This window comes from Natator depressus, chromosome 5 (genome assembly GCF_965152275.1).
Source record: "Natator depressus isolate rNatDep1 chromosome 5, rNatDep2.hap1, whole genome shotgun sequence".
Classification (NCBI taxonomy): Eukaryota; Metazoa; Chordata; order Testudines; family Cheloniidae; genus Natator; species Natator depressus.
Window position 1 is genome coordinate 52,699,205 of NC_134238.1, and position 17,120 is coordinate 52,716,324.

The 17,120-nt window shown below is 38.5% G+C and overlaps 1 protein-coding gene across 1 annotated transcript in view; it reads right to left on the bottom strand.

Moving 5' to 3' along the window:
- Positions 1 to 754: 754 nt before the first annotated feature.
- Positions 755 to 17,120, bottom strand: part of EDIL3 (EGF like repeats and discoidin domains 3) — a 390,724-nt gene continuing 374,358 nt past the window's right edge. The window contains exon 11 of the mRNA XM_074952821.1: positions 755 to 4,525. Within this exon, the coding sequence (XP_074808922.1) occupies positions 4,376 to 4,525 (150 nt within the window). The 3' untranslated portion in view covers positions 755 to 4,375. The remainder of the gene's footprint in view (positions 4,526 to 17,120) is intronic.

Consider the following 17,120-nt stretch of genomic DNA (forward strand, 5'->3'; position numbering starts at 1 on the left):
TTTAATTAAGAGAACAATTGCACTCCAGTTCGGTGTCATTGTTACAATTTATATAAAAATTAAGGATTGTTTCAGATTGTTTTTCCAACCTTTTTAGAAAGACATATTCTCTGCTCCTTGTGTGTATGGAACTCCCATTGCTTTTAAGAGGGGCAAATGGTAGAATCAGGGTAGAATATGTTCCTTAGTGTCAATTAATTTTATGCAGATAAAGGGGTAAAAAAAAAAAGTTAAAAGAAAAAATTCTTAAATGATGGGCCAAACCTGGCTCTCAGTTGCTATGTTAAATCTGAAGTAACTTCATACGAGTCAATGAAGTTATTTCAGTTTTATACAGCTATCACTTGGAGCAAAATTTGGCTCGATGGTTGTACAATGCAGTCTAAAGAAAGTTTTCCGGGAACTAAAAATCAAATGATGTCACTAGAAAAATCCCCAATACAGCATTTGAAAAGGTAAATGCATCATATATGATTCATTAATAAATCATCACAGAGCACTATCACAATGTATTGAACTTTCTCTTCAGGCTCTGAAGAATGAATTGAGGAAGGCTGACAAAAACAAACAGATGGAAAAAATCAACTCTGAAATATTATGAAATAAGATAAAAATCTAAATTCTGTAACATAATATTGTTTTTTTATGTGCTAGTGAAATTGAAACGTTTCAGAGTAGCAGCCGTGTTAGTCTGTATTCGCAAAAAGAAAAGGAGGACTTGTGGCACCTTAGAGACTAACAAATTTATTTGAGCATAAGCTTTCGTGAGCTGCAGCTCACTTCATCGGGTGTAGCTCACGAAGGCTTATGCTCAAATAAATTTGTTAGTCTCTAAGGTGCCACAAGTACTCCTTTTCTTTTTTTGAAATTGAAACATAATTAATCACTGAGCCAAGATGGATAAGTTCAAATCCAAACTTAAAAATGTAAAGTACTAGTAAACATATATAAATTACTTATGAACATGGCAACTAAATTAAAAAACAACACTAAAACAAATTGCTGACTTAGAGAACTAACTTTCAGAAATGGCCTCTCATTTAGTGGGCAAAGTCAGATAGAGGTCTATATGCTATTATTTATACCTACAATTAAATGCAGGTATAAATTAGTGCTCACAAAGTAGGAGGCTAAATTGAGACCCCCTTTAGCTATCAGGCCAGAAAAAATTCAAACATTACCACCCAACAACTCTTTTGTGAAGACCCTAAAGTGCAAAACATGGGCAGTATGTAATTTAACTATATACCAGTCCCCCATTTTCCAACAGTTTTTGCTCTTTCAAAATGCCATTATGATTGACTTTCTCTTTAAAATTGTTCACTACAATTGAAGACCACTCCATATATACATCATTAAGGAATGCTGCTAACACAGTTACAGACGAGACGGTAACAGTCTAGTGGCTTTTGTTATGCAGCACAAATTTAAAAAAAAAAAAATAACAAAAACTTAGCAGTGTTGCACAGGACCTCAACATTTCTTACACATACTTTCTTTTACCTTTAGAGGACTCAATTAAAATCTTTGAAAATCCATGTCTAAGCCTTACAAAATAAATACTTGTATAAATACAGCATAAGGGTTAAGTAATTTTTATTTGTTTTTAAAAATTCAAGTAATTGGAGACGTGCTGTCAAGCAAACCTCCACAAATCAGTAACACATTTTTGTTTCAAAAATTCCCCACAAAGTTTTAAGGTCTTTCAAAGTGAACTTTTCTCTTTGTGGCGAAGGAGAGATTATATGCAGGTTGTGGAATTCAAACTGTTTTGCTTTTGAAGTAAAATGTCCCCCTTTGCGGATTATGGGACAATTACTTGTATATCTGGGAGGCAGGCCCAGGTTCATATCTCAATGATGTTATAGCTTCAATAAAATGTAATGGTGACAAACAGAAATTCAGCATTATTTGTTTAAAACATGCAGGACTACATATCTATATCAGCATGTTATGAAAGTAGTGAAAATAATCAGCTATCCAATGTTCTAAACAATGTTAGTTTAGATAATTAAACCACCTCCCCACCCCAAGAATTTGAGAGTAAAATAATAACATAATACTACTTTGCATGTATCTTTAATCTGAAGAACTCAGTGCTTCACAAAGGTGAGTATCATCATCTCCTTTTACTGTTAGGGAAACTGAGGCAGAAGTAAAGTGACTTGCCCAAGGCTGCATGAATAAGCAACAGAGCTGGCATTTGAACAGAGGTCTCTTGATTCCCAGTTTTATGCTCTACCCATACATTGCCTCACACACTTCAAGAGGGATGTGCTCATGTGAAACTTTCACAGAGAACTAACATAATGGACACTACCCCGCACATCGCTGGGAACACGTGCAGTTGGGCTGCATCCAGCTACTACACAATAGGAGGGGGAATAGTGGGTGTGGCCTGCCGCTCCCCTCTTACAGTGCTCTGGGGTCATGTGCTATCTGTGGACTATATTCCTGACATGCCCCACTTACAGCGTTCCCCTGTATAGGCTGAGTTTGTTCCTCCATGCATCAGACATGCAGCCGTTCAGTGGCTTTTGTTCTTATGCACCTGCAGACCATACCTTAGAATTGGGTCTTATCTGAACAGGATGTTGTTAAAACAATGTAACATTTTCGGAGGGACTAGAAAAGGAAGTAATTCTGTGAATAATGTAATCAGATGGATGAAATCTTGATATGGGCTTAGTTAAAAAAGCCCAGCGAGGTGGATGGGTGTGAATACACCCTTCAATTAGCATAACCTGTAAGGATAAATTAATCAATCCCTCCACCTCACCAAGATAAAAGGGCTATGTGAGTATTGGTTTGGGTGAAGTGCCTGTGTGCGTGAGGGAAGGGAGCACAGAGAACAGAGACAGAGGCAAAATGGAAGAATGCCAAGTAGCAGCCTGTGAACAAAGTGTATGACCCTGGAAAAAAGCAAGAGAGAGAGAGAGTTTTGTGGGTGTGGTGTTGGCTAAATAGGCTTGGAGTTGTATTCTATTGTTTCTGATTCCTCCTGGCTTCAGAGAAGCAGGATCTTGTACATTCCTTCTAAATAAGAAAGATTGTGTCAAAGAAAATATATCTACATAAATTTTTACTCCCAACTGGAACATCCCCAGGGGCCAGGGCCCTGAACTTCGAATAGCACTTGATCAAAAAGGGCCAACAATGACATACAGTGAACAAACAGGGACAAATTCAGGCCTCACATTGCTCACTGACATGCTGTAGTCAGGAGGGGATCTGAAGAGCCCAACATTGACATGCTCCTCTGACACTATTGAGTTCACATTCTGCAGGAACTTCCTGGCCAGCACCACAGAGGGAGCATACCAGGGCAGTGCTGGGGCTAGGAAAAGTGGGCATCTACTCCCTGATCCCACATGCACCCTCCGTCACTAAGACTAAGGAGGCTTCTGGGATAAGTAATCTCCTGGGCAGCTCTGTGGAGATTGCATGCCCACCCCTGAGCAAGTCAGAATATGGGCACCTATTAATGCTGTTTTTGCAGCATAAATGTGCACCTGTGTCCATGGTAAAAGTACTTGGGCCTTGAATTTGGTCCACAGTGTCTAATCTCAGCCTTCTTGAAAAATCAAATTGCAAACTGAATTCCTAAACTTTGCTTTAACAAAGTCATTAACTCCGTAATATACTGATAGTAGATTTTGTTCCACATACAAACGGGTCAGTTCTTTTAAAGAAAACAATGCTAGCTAGCAATGAGATTAATGTAAAAAAGACAGCCACTATGTCCACAGCATGCATAACATAAAGTAAGCTGAATGGAAACAAAATGCAGTTGCATGGACTCTGTAGTTTAAATAAAAGTAATGAAAGGTAGTTTGCAACATCACAAGTACCATATACCACAGACTATCTTCCCAAATGTGTGTCATAAATACTGACAATGTTTGATAGGCACAAGGGAAACAATATAATGCAGTCATCCCAGAGAAAACTTATTGCTAAAAGCTGCAGTATCTCTTTTTGCAAGTAAGATGACAGTGCGATTTGCAAACAATGTGTCAGCCCAGTGTTTCTAAAGCTGCAAATGATCTTTTTCATGCCGTTTCTCCTTCCTTGTAAAAAGGATGCTGCTGTTCTTTCCCTAACACACTTCAACTAGTGTGAACAACTCAGAAGAAAACGAGAAAGGTAATTGCACAGCCAGCGGGACAATACGGTAACAGATTTAAAGGGCAGAATCAGGTTGGATCCTTTAAAGGGCAGGCTTAGACCTCCTTACAAAAGACAGTTAGCGGCCTACCAAAAAGTGAGCACTTTTTCATGAAAAACCCATTCAACTTCCTACAGGTTTTGCAGTTTCTTCTACAGAGATACTTTTAGGAATATAGAGAATTGTGTTGTCAGACAGAGATGCTCTTCAGTCCTCTTCTGTGCAGCCCAACAGCTCTGACCGTAAAGTGATCCTGCCATACCATGACCAAGGGAGGATCCTTATGTGCCGTGCATAGATTGGTGGGTCAATGACATTCTTTCTGTGTGTGTCATTGTCAAAATTTCCCTGAAAAACCTAGAACGCAAGAAATAAAAATTATTATTTTTGCCTGTGTTGCCCTTGGTGAATACTAGCTCATGGAAGAAAAAGAGTTGATGAAAGGACAATTTCCCAATACTGCAGCAGGGTCTTTTTCTCAGCTAGGGGGAGCTACTCCTTGCAAGGCTTAAAAAGGTCTCCAAAAAGAACCGGGTCAATAATTGCATAAATAATACAGTTTAATGAATTAATTAGTTGATATAACAGTATTAATTAATATAACAGTATTTTAGTAAGTTTACTGTCTCCTTTGAGGGTCAGGAAAGTGCTTTTTATAATTATCGCGGATACCAGAAACAGAAAACATGTCATGCTGAAATAATTGTCAATTTGCCAATTGGGGAGTGTTGCATGACTGCATTAGCTTTGCCTAGAGCAAGGGTTCACAAACATTTTCCATAGTGTGGACTTTCTGCCCTCCTACTTGCAATTGCTGGACTGTCTCTCTTCCTATTCATAAGGTCCCTCTGGCCACTACAGCACTACAATTGCCTACATGAAAAATTAATATTAAGAAAGCAATGTATTTCTAGCATCTTTGAATGTGATTTCGCAGTTGGACATAAGGTAGAGAACCAGCATCATGTGACCAACCAACTCTTTGTGGACCACTATAAGTGTTCCATGGGCCACTAGTATTTCATCAACCACAGTTTCAGAACCTCTGGCTAGCTGGCGCTGGACCCCAAGAAGTGATGCAGCAATCTGATGTAGTACAGCCCAATGGGCAAATGCCAGCATTGCCAAACGCAAGAGTTCAAAAATCAGAAGACAAACCAAACCCAATTCCAACTTAAAGTTCACACTGTATGTGCTCCTGCTAACATGTTCCAATCCTGCACATGTGCTCTGTGGCACCCTTTACTGTAACACTATGTTCTGTAAAGAGCAGGAAACTTATAAGAAAACATGTCCAGAGGCTGAAGGAATACAGAGACATAGACATAGAAGTAGGAGAGGCAAGGAGGGCAAAGGCAAGGGGAAGAGGCAGAAGGTGGACCAAGCATGGGGCTGAGTAACAGAAGGAGGACTGTGAGAGGCAGGTTTAAAGTGCTTTGATGGGAGAATTTAACTATATCTGAAGTGATTAAGGTCTTGTCACTTGGCCTTTTGAGTCAAGAGCCTCTTGGTTCTTTCTGAGGGGAATGAGTCAAGGTATAGAGGAGAAATTTGATAATAGGGATTAAAATTTAGTAATATTGCAGGGTGAAAGTTTACCCCAAATTCACAAATGAAGTAAGAAGGTGAAACTACCAGTTAAGTCAGTGAGAAATGAGCTAACTAACTCCAGGGATAAATTTGACCTTTAGCCATCTACAGGATGAGCCATTGTTATATTTATTTCTATTTACGGTACTTACATGGTCACCTCTACCATAATATCTGAGGGTTTCACAATCTATAATATATTTATCCTCACAACATCTCTGTAAGGCAGGGAAGTACTATCCTCCCCATTTCACAGATGGGAAACAGCAGATAGAGACTAAGGCAGGGGTGGGCAAACCTTTTGGCCTGAGGGCCACATCAGGGTTCCGAAACTGTATGGAGGGCAGGTGTAGTGTATTAAATTGCTCCCTGTTGGAATGGACTGCTTTCGATGTACTACTTACGGCTGCCAGTCCTGATGCTCTGTGAGTAGCACATTCCTACTGGGAGCAATTTAATACACTACACCTGTCGGCTCTTGCAGCCGTGATGCCCAGCAGGAGTTTGCAGCCCACTGCCCAGAGCGCTGGCAACATGGCGAGCTGAGGCTGCGGGGGAGGGTGGCAAGCTGAGGCTGCGGGGGAGGGTCGGGGGGCTAGGCTCCCCGACCGGGAGCTCAAGGGCCAAGCAGGATGGTCCCGCGGGCCAGTTTGCTCACCTCTGGACTAAGGGCTAGATTTTAAAGGTATTTAGGCACCTAAAGATACAGGTGGGCATTTAGTAGGATTTTCAGAAGCACCTAGGTACCTACTCCCATTGAAATCAATAGGAGTTAGGTGCTGGGCACTTCTGAAAATCCTACTAAATTCCCACCTGTATGTTTAGGTACTTAAATACCTTTAAACGATGGCCCTAAGGTCACACAAGAGTCTGTGGCAGTGCCGAGAATTGAACCTGGCTTTACGAAGTATGAGGTTAGCATCCTGACTGTTGGATTATCCATCCCTCTGGTTAGCCTAGTCATCTCATTAATCATTAGTTATTAGTAATCATTTTAAAAGTTTCAACTTGAATTCAAGATAGGTGCACGTTAATCATTCTTTTCAAATACAAGGATACTCTGACAGAACCTGCTCCTGCTCCCATTACATTTAATAACAAAATTCCTATTACATTTAAAATATTTCACACATTTTTTCTTTTTATATTGCGGGTTTTCTCTTTATATTAGGGTTCAAATGTTAAATGCTAGCCATGGAGGGTGGGATTTTTAAAAGTGCCTTAGTGATTTAGGAACACAAGTCCCATTGACTCAACATAGTACTTGAGCTCTGAATTCACCTAGGCTCTTTTGAAAATCCCATCCTGAATTCCCCCCAGCCCTTTTTCTCATCCACCTAATATTAAACTGCAAAAATAAGACTGAAACATCAAGCAAATATTTCAGTTCACTCCATGGGTGAAATCATGGAGCCACTGAAATCAATGGCAGTCTTGATATTAACTTCAGTCATCCCAGAACTCCCTGTTACAGATGGCTTTTGTCTGCAGCAGTTGACTGATCTTACCCATGGGGTAATCTGCTGCACAACCAATATCTGCAGCCTTGCTCTAAAATTGTATCAAAATTACTAACATTTTAAAATTAAATACCTTTTTGACTTAGCATTTTTGGCATACATTGGATGTTGAGATAAAAATTTGCTAAATCATATTGTTTCACACAGTAGGACATTACTGAAGAGGGGTTGATATTTTATTTCATCACTAGTGAGTACATCTTGGACATACAACCGATTTTGCTGTAAATTCACTGTTGATCAAAATCTCAACTTCTACTGTCAAAGAACGGTCAGGAAATGAAAAAAATGGTATTGGTTAGTGAAAAAAGCTATGACTGAGTCAAAAAGTCTGAATACTGTGCAGCTCACATATGATGGGTTTCTGTTTTGTTTTGTTTTGAGCTAGGGTAAACCAATATATAAATCAATATATTGTCTCTAGTTTGTGTTAAAGCGCTGTAGTATTTTTCCTTAAGTCACAATAGCCACAAGTTCATTTTAAAGATTGGTTTTTTTGTTGGCAAGATGAGAAAGATATTTTGAGAGGGAATTTTCAGCATATTTTGAAGTTCTTCATTCCCTTCAAACTTTGACAAATTCTCTTTTTGTGTTCACCTGAACACCGGGCAAAAGGTTGAAAAGCAATATCTATTGGCTTTTCAGTGTCCTATAAAAAATGAAATGGTGGTTTTAGTTCTATTCCTACTGGACAGGTACTCCTACGACAACTTGCACTCAGGCCATGTCTACACTTACCGGTAGATCGGCTTTGCTGCAATGGATGCAGCATGTGTTGATTTAGTGTGTCTAGTGAAGACCCCCTAAATCGACAGTAGAGCACTTTCTGGTCAATTCCGGTACTCCACCTCTCTGAGAAGAGTAATGAAAGTCAATGGGAGAGCATTTTCCATTGACACAGTGCAGTGTAGACACCTAAGTTGACCGAAGCCACATCGATTCCAGTTACGTTATTCATGTAACTGGAGTAGTGTAACTTAAGTTAACTTACCGCGGTAGTATGCACAAGAAGTTTTAACAGAGATGCCAAAGACTGAATGCCTGGGGGACTAAACTACCCTCTCAGCCCTAAACGTGGTCTGTTCATGCAAAATATTTACAAAATAGCATAAGAAAATCTACACTGCTTTCCATGCTGTATATATCCCTTGAACATAAAACATCTTTTTGAAGTTCTATCAATCTGGCACCTTGAATACCTAAGAATGGCCATAGTGGGTCAAACCAAAGGTTTATCTAGCCCAGTACCCTGTCTCCTGACAGTGCCCAAGGTCAGGTGCCCCAGAGAGAATGAACAGAACAAGTAATCATCAAGTGATCCATCCCCTGTCGCCCATTCCCAGCTTCTGGCAAACAGATAAACTTGATATGATAAATGATAAACTTGAATGGTAAACTTCCCTTCCATCCTCTTCATGGAAGATAAATTTGCCTTATAAAGTGGAACCTAGTTACTATAGAGATAGGCACATTACAAGTGCATGTGTAGTTAAAATAGATTACATTAGACTAGAGAGATAGACTATGGAGAAAACAACACTAAGGGCTATGAAAAATATATTTATCATAGGAAACCATTCATAGACTGAATGCAGTATTGATTAGATAAATCAGCTAGAGAGTTGGGATAACAAGATTGCTTCTGACTTTAAGTTTCTTTCATGACATTGCAACATGGTATAAGGCAAGCTTGATGAACAAATGTTGCACTGTGGCAAAAAAGGCCTCAAAACTTTCAAGCTATAGCTAACAATGGTACTAGCATTACTCCTATAGTTTTGCTCCCTACTGAAGAATTAAATAAGCTAAAAATGATAGAAGACAGATGAAAAATAATATTTTCTTGCAATTTTAAAAAGTTTTCTGCAAAATATTGGTTGAAATTTCAAGATATTTTACCCAGCGCTGATGGTTATCAAGTATAAAAAACACTGCAAAAATTTCACACCACAGAGCTGATGAAAAAATTAGTTTTTTTTTACTGTGGAAGATGTAGATCACAAGGTAAAATGAACTATAGGTCTGATCCTGAAAGGACCTTTGTACCTGCAGAATCCTGCACCAATGAGGAGCCCACTGAAAACAAAGGTGTCTGTGCTGGTGTGTAGGTCCACCCATGCAGATCTCCATGCAAAATTGGGGTAAAAGAAAGATGCATTAGATTAAAACAAAAAGACATCTAATTCTTAATTAGATGAGAGCAGTGTAATTGACCAACAATAGGGAAATAAGAGTTCGGGAAGTTCTTTTTCTAGTTCATTGGCATGTTTGCTTGTACTTGGAGCAAAAATAATATGTTCAAGTCTGGAGTGCAGAACATTTTGCAGCTTATACAGAAGCCATCTCCAAGGCTATTTTTTGATTTGCTAGTTCACATTAAAGTGTGGCAAATCTGGAATTCATCTTAGATCATCTTCATTCAAGTTCCATTGACAAGCAATTAATTTGTTGAGATGGATCAAGGCAAATACCTTTAGGGAAAGATTTTTGTCTTTAAATGACTGAGGTTTTGGCAGCAACTATGGATGAAGCCATCATAAAAGGTAATGATCCCACAGCAAATTTACTTTGCTGTTCCATTAGCGCTGCCATAATCTCATAGAAAGTGTATTGTGGGAAAATTATACCTCAACGTAACTAAACTAATATGAAACACAAAACCTTGAGAATATAGATCAGGGATCTTAGAGACTAACAAATTTATTTGAGCATAAGCTTTCGTGAGCTATAGCTCACTTCATTGGATGCATTCAGTCTAACAAATTTATTTGAGCATAAAGCTTTTGTGAGCGAGAGGTGGTGCAGGCCGAGGGATGTGTGGCCGCCACTTCCCGCAGCCCCCATTGGCCTAGAGCAGCGAACTGCGGCCAGTGGGGGCTCCGATTGGCCGAACCTGCGGACACGGCAGGTAAACAAACCAGCCTGGTCCACCAGGGAGCTTACCCTGGTGGGCCACGTGCCAAACGTTGTCGATCCCTGATATAGATGGAATAAGAAATTTACATCTAAGTTATCAAATATCCCCAAAGACTCTACTTTAACAGTCAAAAGTATGGCTTTTGGTTATCTTCAACAACCTTTGTGATCCAAAGGCCAAGTATTCAAAATTGGGTGTGGAACGCTGGACCACGAAATCCATTTTTATGCACCTAAAAAAAAAAAAGTGGCCTCATTTACAGAAATGCCAAGTACCCACAGCTCCTCCTGACTTCTTTGGCAGTTGTGGGTGTACAGTTCTTCTGAAAATCATATTTAGATGCACAGTTATGGATTTATGTTCTTGGCAACCAAACTTGAGAATTTTGGTCAATGTTTGTTTCAAATGACTATTGACCATTATGGCACCACTGTTTGACATATTCAAAAACTTAAATTTTCAACCAGAACAACATCCTACACACGTCCTCGACACATTCCCACTGTTTTCACATCATTCTCTGTGTGTGAGCCAAAGACCACTGAAGTCAAAAGGAGTCTTCTATTGACTTCAATGGACGTAGGACCTGTGCCCTCTATTGGGGAAAAAGAAGGAAAGACAAATTGTGTTCTGGCTTCCACAACGTTTGATTACCTCTCAAAATTTTCTGTCAGCCACATGAGAAAAACTTCAACAAAATAATTTGTAATACAGTGCTTTAATTGTTATGGGTGGGTGAACTTTTTAAAACTTCTTAATTTAATAACTTTTCATGTTCTTTTATCCAGATTCTACCACTCTTACTCATGCTGAAGAGCAGTTTACTCCGCAAGTAGTCCAAGTGAGATCAGTGTGGCTCCTTATGGATTAAAGCATTATTTAGTGTGAGTAACGGTAGCAGAACTTGGCCTTTGTGAAATGTAACGTATCTGGCAGTGGCATACAATATGACAACATGAAAGACAGCTGTCCTAACAAGGACACATGCAATTATGTGAGAGAGTATGTGCGAGTATACTGAATGTGCATCTGGCTCCTGTGTATCCTGGCCCTTCAGAGCTGAAAAACAGGACTCAGCAGCTGTTAAAATTATGCAAAAAAGGTCCAGTATGACAACTTATTTTATAATTGGAGTCTACTCAAATGAGACTAAAAACCTGGAAAATATAGCATGGGATGCTCTGCTTGAATAAAATGATGTTGTTGTTGTTTTACCGTAAAATGTGTCCTTTATCTATAACTGGGGTATACAATTAAGTTGCCTTGCTTTCAGCAGTTACTGAAATTTTCAATAGAGTTAACAATGTTGTTATGGCACAAACAACAAATCTAAATACTGAAAATGTAAGATGACTCATATTTTTAAAAGCTAAACCTTATGACAAAACTTAATAATTTAGAAGAAATGTCTAGATACAAAATAAACTGGAAAAAAATTGAATTATATCTAAATAATGTATTGTGAATAGTTTATGCTTTATTCTCAAACTCTGAGCTAGTATCTGTTTTATGGGGCACATCAGCCTCAGGCAACCTTTGAATAGGCAGTTGCAGAGGGAGGGAATGTTTGTGGTTGAGTGTCAGTGAATGTGCAGAAAAAACAGGTGTGCATGAATTCTAACTCCCCACAGAAGACCTTTCTGGATTACATGTCAGGTATAAATCTAAATTAGAATAAAGTGGTGGCTTGGTCATAAAAATCAAGATTTTTTAAAAAGAATTCTAGGCACCATTATATTTATGATGCTGGGAAAAGAAGAGAGACTAAAAATTGACAATCAGTCCCCAAAACAAGGTTGCTGTTAATATATTGCCTATTGCAATATTCCCGTGCTAAGCAAAATATCTGATATGGACCCTCTATTGGAAATCATCCTTGCTTGGATTAAATTTAGCTAAAAAGAAAATTTTGGTGCTGCCTCTATTTATAGTCCATCGTTGGCACCCCACAGTGTTTACAGGGGAAGGTGGCACCAACTTCTCCAGTAAAGAATCCGGATGGGTAGCATCAGCCAGAGTCTGGAGGATCAGTTACATTGATAGGAAGATCATTTCAAGACACTCCTCAATTGTTCGTTGTCTGCAGTCCCTCTTCCATTTGAAGAGTGGCAGAAAGTGTGGTAGTGCCACCTTCCTTCAACGAAGAGATCTGGATTGCAGTCCATTAGCTGAAGTCTAGGTAGGCATCAGGGGTTTGTAACATTACCCATGAGTTGCTGAAGGCAGACGAGAGTATTGTTGAACCATGGCTGCATAGGCTCTTCCAGGGCCATCTGGAGCACTACTATAATCCCCAGTGACTGGAAGGAGGAGGATATTCTGCCTCTGTTCAAAAAGGGTGATAAGGCTGAATATAGCAACTATTGAGGTATAACTGTGTTGCTGGTCACAGAGAAAGTCTTCACTTCAGTGTTAATATCTTGAATCAGTGATGCACTTAGAGGCAAAGGTCAGGATACTCAGTGCAGCTTTAGAGCTGGTTGTTCTACCACTGACTAGAGGACTGCGCAGTACTGCTGCACTGAGACAGGCAACTGACAGCAGACAGCACGTGCAACACTTCATAGACTTCCTCGTGGCCTTCGATTCAATGCATTGAGCAAGTTCGTGGGATCAAAATCCCTAGGTTCATAGCATAATTGATAGCAGAGCTCTATAATGGAACAGAGAGCTGTGTTAGAGTCAATGGCAGATACATGGTGTGGTTTCCTATCTCCACAGGAGTTTGACAAGGCTGTCTTCTGTTACCATCATTGTTCAATGTTGCACTGATTGATTGATGGACAAGTTGAGGAGCAGCTGCCCGTGGTCTTGACCTGAATACCATTCTACTTCAAGATCTCAAATACACTGATGACATTGCTAGCTGTTTGGTGAATCACTGAAGCTGACGGCCCGTCTGGTCAGGTAAGAAGCTCTTTGGTCTGCTTATTAATCCAGATAAAAGTAAGCTCCTGGCCATTACCATGAAGCAGCCTCCAGCTCCAGATTACAACGAGCTCAGTGTTAACCTGTCTGCACAGGACACTGAGCAGGTGGTAACTGTCAAATATTTGGGAAGCATCACAGATAGTAATGGAGGATGCCTGAAAGCTGTGGACACTTGTGTAGCACCTGCTGCTGCCATGGTTTCAGATCCTTCAGTGGCCTCTGACAGGGCACTGTGAAATAAAACTTGCTATGAAACTGCAGATCTAGAGAACTATGCTTATATGAACTCTATTGTACTGAAGTGATGCTGAGGAAGGCTAAAGAACACTGGATTGATGATTTTGATTCTCGTCATCTTCATCAGGTGCTTCATATCAAGTGGCAGAACAAGATAGGAAATGAGGATATTTAAAGCTGAATCCAGCACTGGTTCAGTTTCAATGGTTTTCTTGGTATGGACAAATCAGAATGGAAGACCTACAAATTCTGAAGCCACTACAAGGAATGCCACTACACGTCCGGCAACCACATGGATGCCAAAAGCTTCGGTGGCACAATAAGATTGCCAGTGATGGACATAAACTGAATGGGGAATTAATTAATTAATACATAAGCAACCCCCTTACGCAACTGAGGAAGACAAAAACATCACTTTCCAAAAATTATGAAGTATCATCAACTTCTTTAATAACTATTTAAGCTAATTATTTAATTTTAAAAGACTATTTAACTAAAAACTTTTATATAAAGAGCAACAGTATTTGGAATTTTTAAAAGTGGAATTTCATTTCCTGTTAAACCCTAATAAAACTGAAGAAATATTTCAGAAAATGGACTGAATAAAAACAATTTTTAAAACGATAACTTTAGAGATTATCTGAGGCTTTCTAGCCACAAGAGAACAAAGGCAATTAGAAGTGTGTGGCACATTCATGAAGTATACTGAATATTCAGGACCTGAAGGTATCATCAAAAACAACCCATGAAGGCATGGAGCCAGTGAAATGATTACAGCAATCAACTATGAATCTAAACAAGACTGAAATTTTATGAAAATAAGAAGCAGAAGAGCATAAAATTCTCAAGTGAGCACCCATCACTCCCACTCTCTGCTACCCTGTTCAAGCACTCCTCAACTCATCCTGTGCATCTCTACAAACAAGCTTCCACAGACAGCTAAGAAGACAAAGAAGAGAACAGACACACAGCAGCAACAATAAAAGGCAACCTTCCAGCCCAGATGACAACCAAGACTTCATCATAGTAAGATGGAAGTAGCCAAAAGCACTACCAAGGGATTAGGTTTGAAAACTCTTGGAATGACTTTATTGGAGTAGTGAAATTGATATAGAATTTGGACCCATAATAATTTTAGGAAATAAGACCTTGGTCTCGGCTTACCGTGACAAAAGTGCCCCAACAAAGGCTGGGTTAATTCTCAAAAGTATAATCTTTGTTGAAAGCTCTCCACAAGAAGCACACGAAAGACACTGTCAGAAGTAACCAGTTAGTCATTTGTGTTGTTTTGTTTAATGCTGTATTTTTCTTTCTTTAATAATAAAATAGCCATGGTTAATAATTGTGATTATTTTGCTTGGTTTTAATTGCAATCTTAATTGAAGGTATGCAAAAACCCCTGTGACTAAAATGACAGGGCCCTTTTCTCTTGGTAAATTGTGACCAATGTCTTATTTCCCCAAATTATTATGAGCCCAGACTTGATGTCTCATAGGAAAATAGAAACTGTTCATGGGTGTGCAAAATAATTTTGTTTACAGGTGGATTCTGCTAGGTTATCATTTATAACGTAAAACAATTTATCAAATAAACAATCTTAACTAAATCCTAGGGAACCAAAGAAAGTGTTTTAAATCAGTTAATTAGAAAAAGTAGTCAGTGAAGAAGTTGTCTTAAAACAAGCCAATTAGCAAATAATAAGAATCTTAAATAAATTAAATATAATCATTTCTATGATTATCAATGTTTAGCCCCCATCTCCTCTCCATGAATATGTGATCTGAGCGTTTAATGATTAATGGGAGAAACTGTTAATATCTTAAGTTACAACAGTGGGAGCTGCATCCCTGAATTGTCAATAAGAAGCATAATTAGAGCAGGATACCGTTTCTTGTTTCTCTAGACTAAATATTTTTAGTAATTTTGGGGATAAAACTATCTGGTGCTTAATAACATATAATACCCCTTTCCATACCACATGCCAAATGAAAATAGATGTTTTTTTAAAAACTTTGCTTTACATTTGCTGTTGTCACTAATCAACAATGCACTGGACTTTTAAACCGGGAGAATTTTGAAAAACGAAAACCGGAGTGCCTGAAAAGTTCTCCAATATTCTCACAGCTTTGGTATTAACTATTATACTATACATAAGCAAATCAAGTACTGAATTTGAAAATGTGTAAAATATTGTTAAAATGTGTCCATAATCTGTATTTTATGCAAAAAGAGAATGTGATAAATCTATCAATATAAGTATTAAAATAATTATACATTTGACGAAAGAAAATTAAGCAAAATTATTACAGAAAATGGGCCAATTTTTAAAAAAAATATAATAGCATCTCATTTCACACTTGCAATTAGCCTCTGCAATCAGTTGATAAGGAGATTGACTAGAAGTGTAAATTATACCATTTATATTGCTAACTACTTGATTTGCCCACAAATTGAGCCTACATTTAAATATTATAATCTCTGTCTGCAATTAATTGTTCCTGCAATTTCTGATCAGGATTGACAGTGCCAAATTCTGGGTGTAAATTTCAAAGCTGAACTGAGGCTCCTTTAAAAGTGTGGCCCTTTACATATTATCAAGAAAAATGCAATCTTTAGACCTCCATTTGACATTACAGTTGTGTCTAGGTTATCTACAGCATGGAAGGTAATTTAAAAATCACATTCAAAATGTGATTTTAAAAAAAAATTAATCTGCTCATGCTTGGTATAAGTGGCCTTGCCATAAGACATATAGTAAGCTACTGACCTCTAGCTGAGAAAAACAAGATAACTATTTCACTCCAGTCATTAATCTAAAATACACTTTCTTCACACACGTAGGTTGCTTAAGCTTCAGTAATTCCTGACTGCAGGGAAAACATTAATATATTCCAGAGGTTTCATTCTAACTACTTACAATGATTAAGAAAGGCATATTTTTAAATATGTGTTTTTTCCAGTACCCTTTAGTTTGCAGTTCTAGATGAGCTCAGTGTAGGTTTAAACAGAGATGACTGGCAGTTAAAATGGCAGAAGCCAGACAGAAGCAGCAGGGGTTACTATTCTTGCTTTCACAAGTTTTCCATTTAAAAGTGTGCTTCACTGAAAACTAAAGCTAAAAAACCCACATTTCCTTCTCTTTGAAACATCTAATTTATTTATTATAGATTTACTGAAGATATATTCTGCAGATAGTGCATTTGTAAATATGAAAAGCTGATGTTTTTCCTTGTAAAAAACCACCTTGATCCATGAAGAGTCAGAAGTGAACACCACTAGGAATCAGTGTAATCTGCAATGAGATCCGATGGCAATTTAAAGACTGATCCTGCAAGTGGCTGAATGTGAAAGGAGATGATCAGCACTTTACATATATATTGAATGTATATATATTTTAACGGGTTTTAGATCTATAATTTATTCATCATATAAAGTGTCAAATTTTGTTTGGGGCTCAAGAGTAGGTCTCCCTTGGAGACTGTGTTCCCTTTTCCTCCATTTTCTGGCATTAGTTTTTCTTCCTAAGACATTGGACCATTGGAAAGCCAGTTGGCAGGGGAAGACATTAGAACTGTGTAGATTGCCTGAAATAGTAAATAAAAGTTAGATAACTGAGCGTCTGAAAAATGATAGCAGGAGGTTACAAATCACCAGTAATGGGAAGCAAAAATCTATGGGGACTCTCAAAGAATATGGCAATCTTATCCCACTCAGGATAAGTTCACATCAAGACTATCATAAAGCTATCAGGCCATGG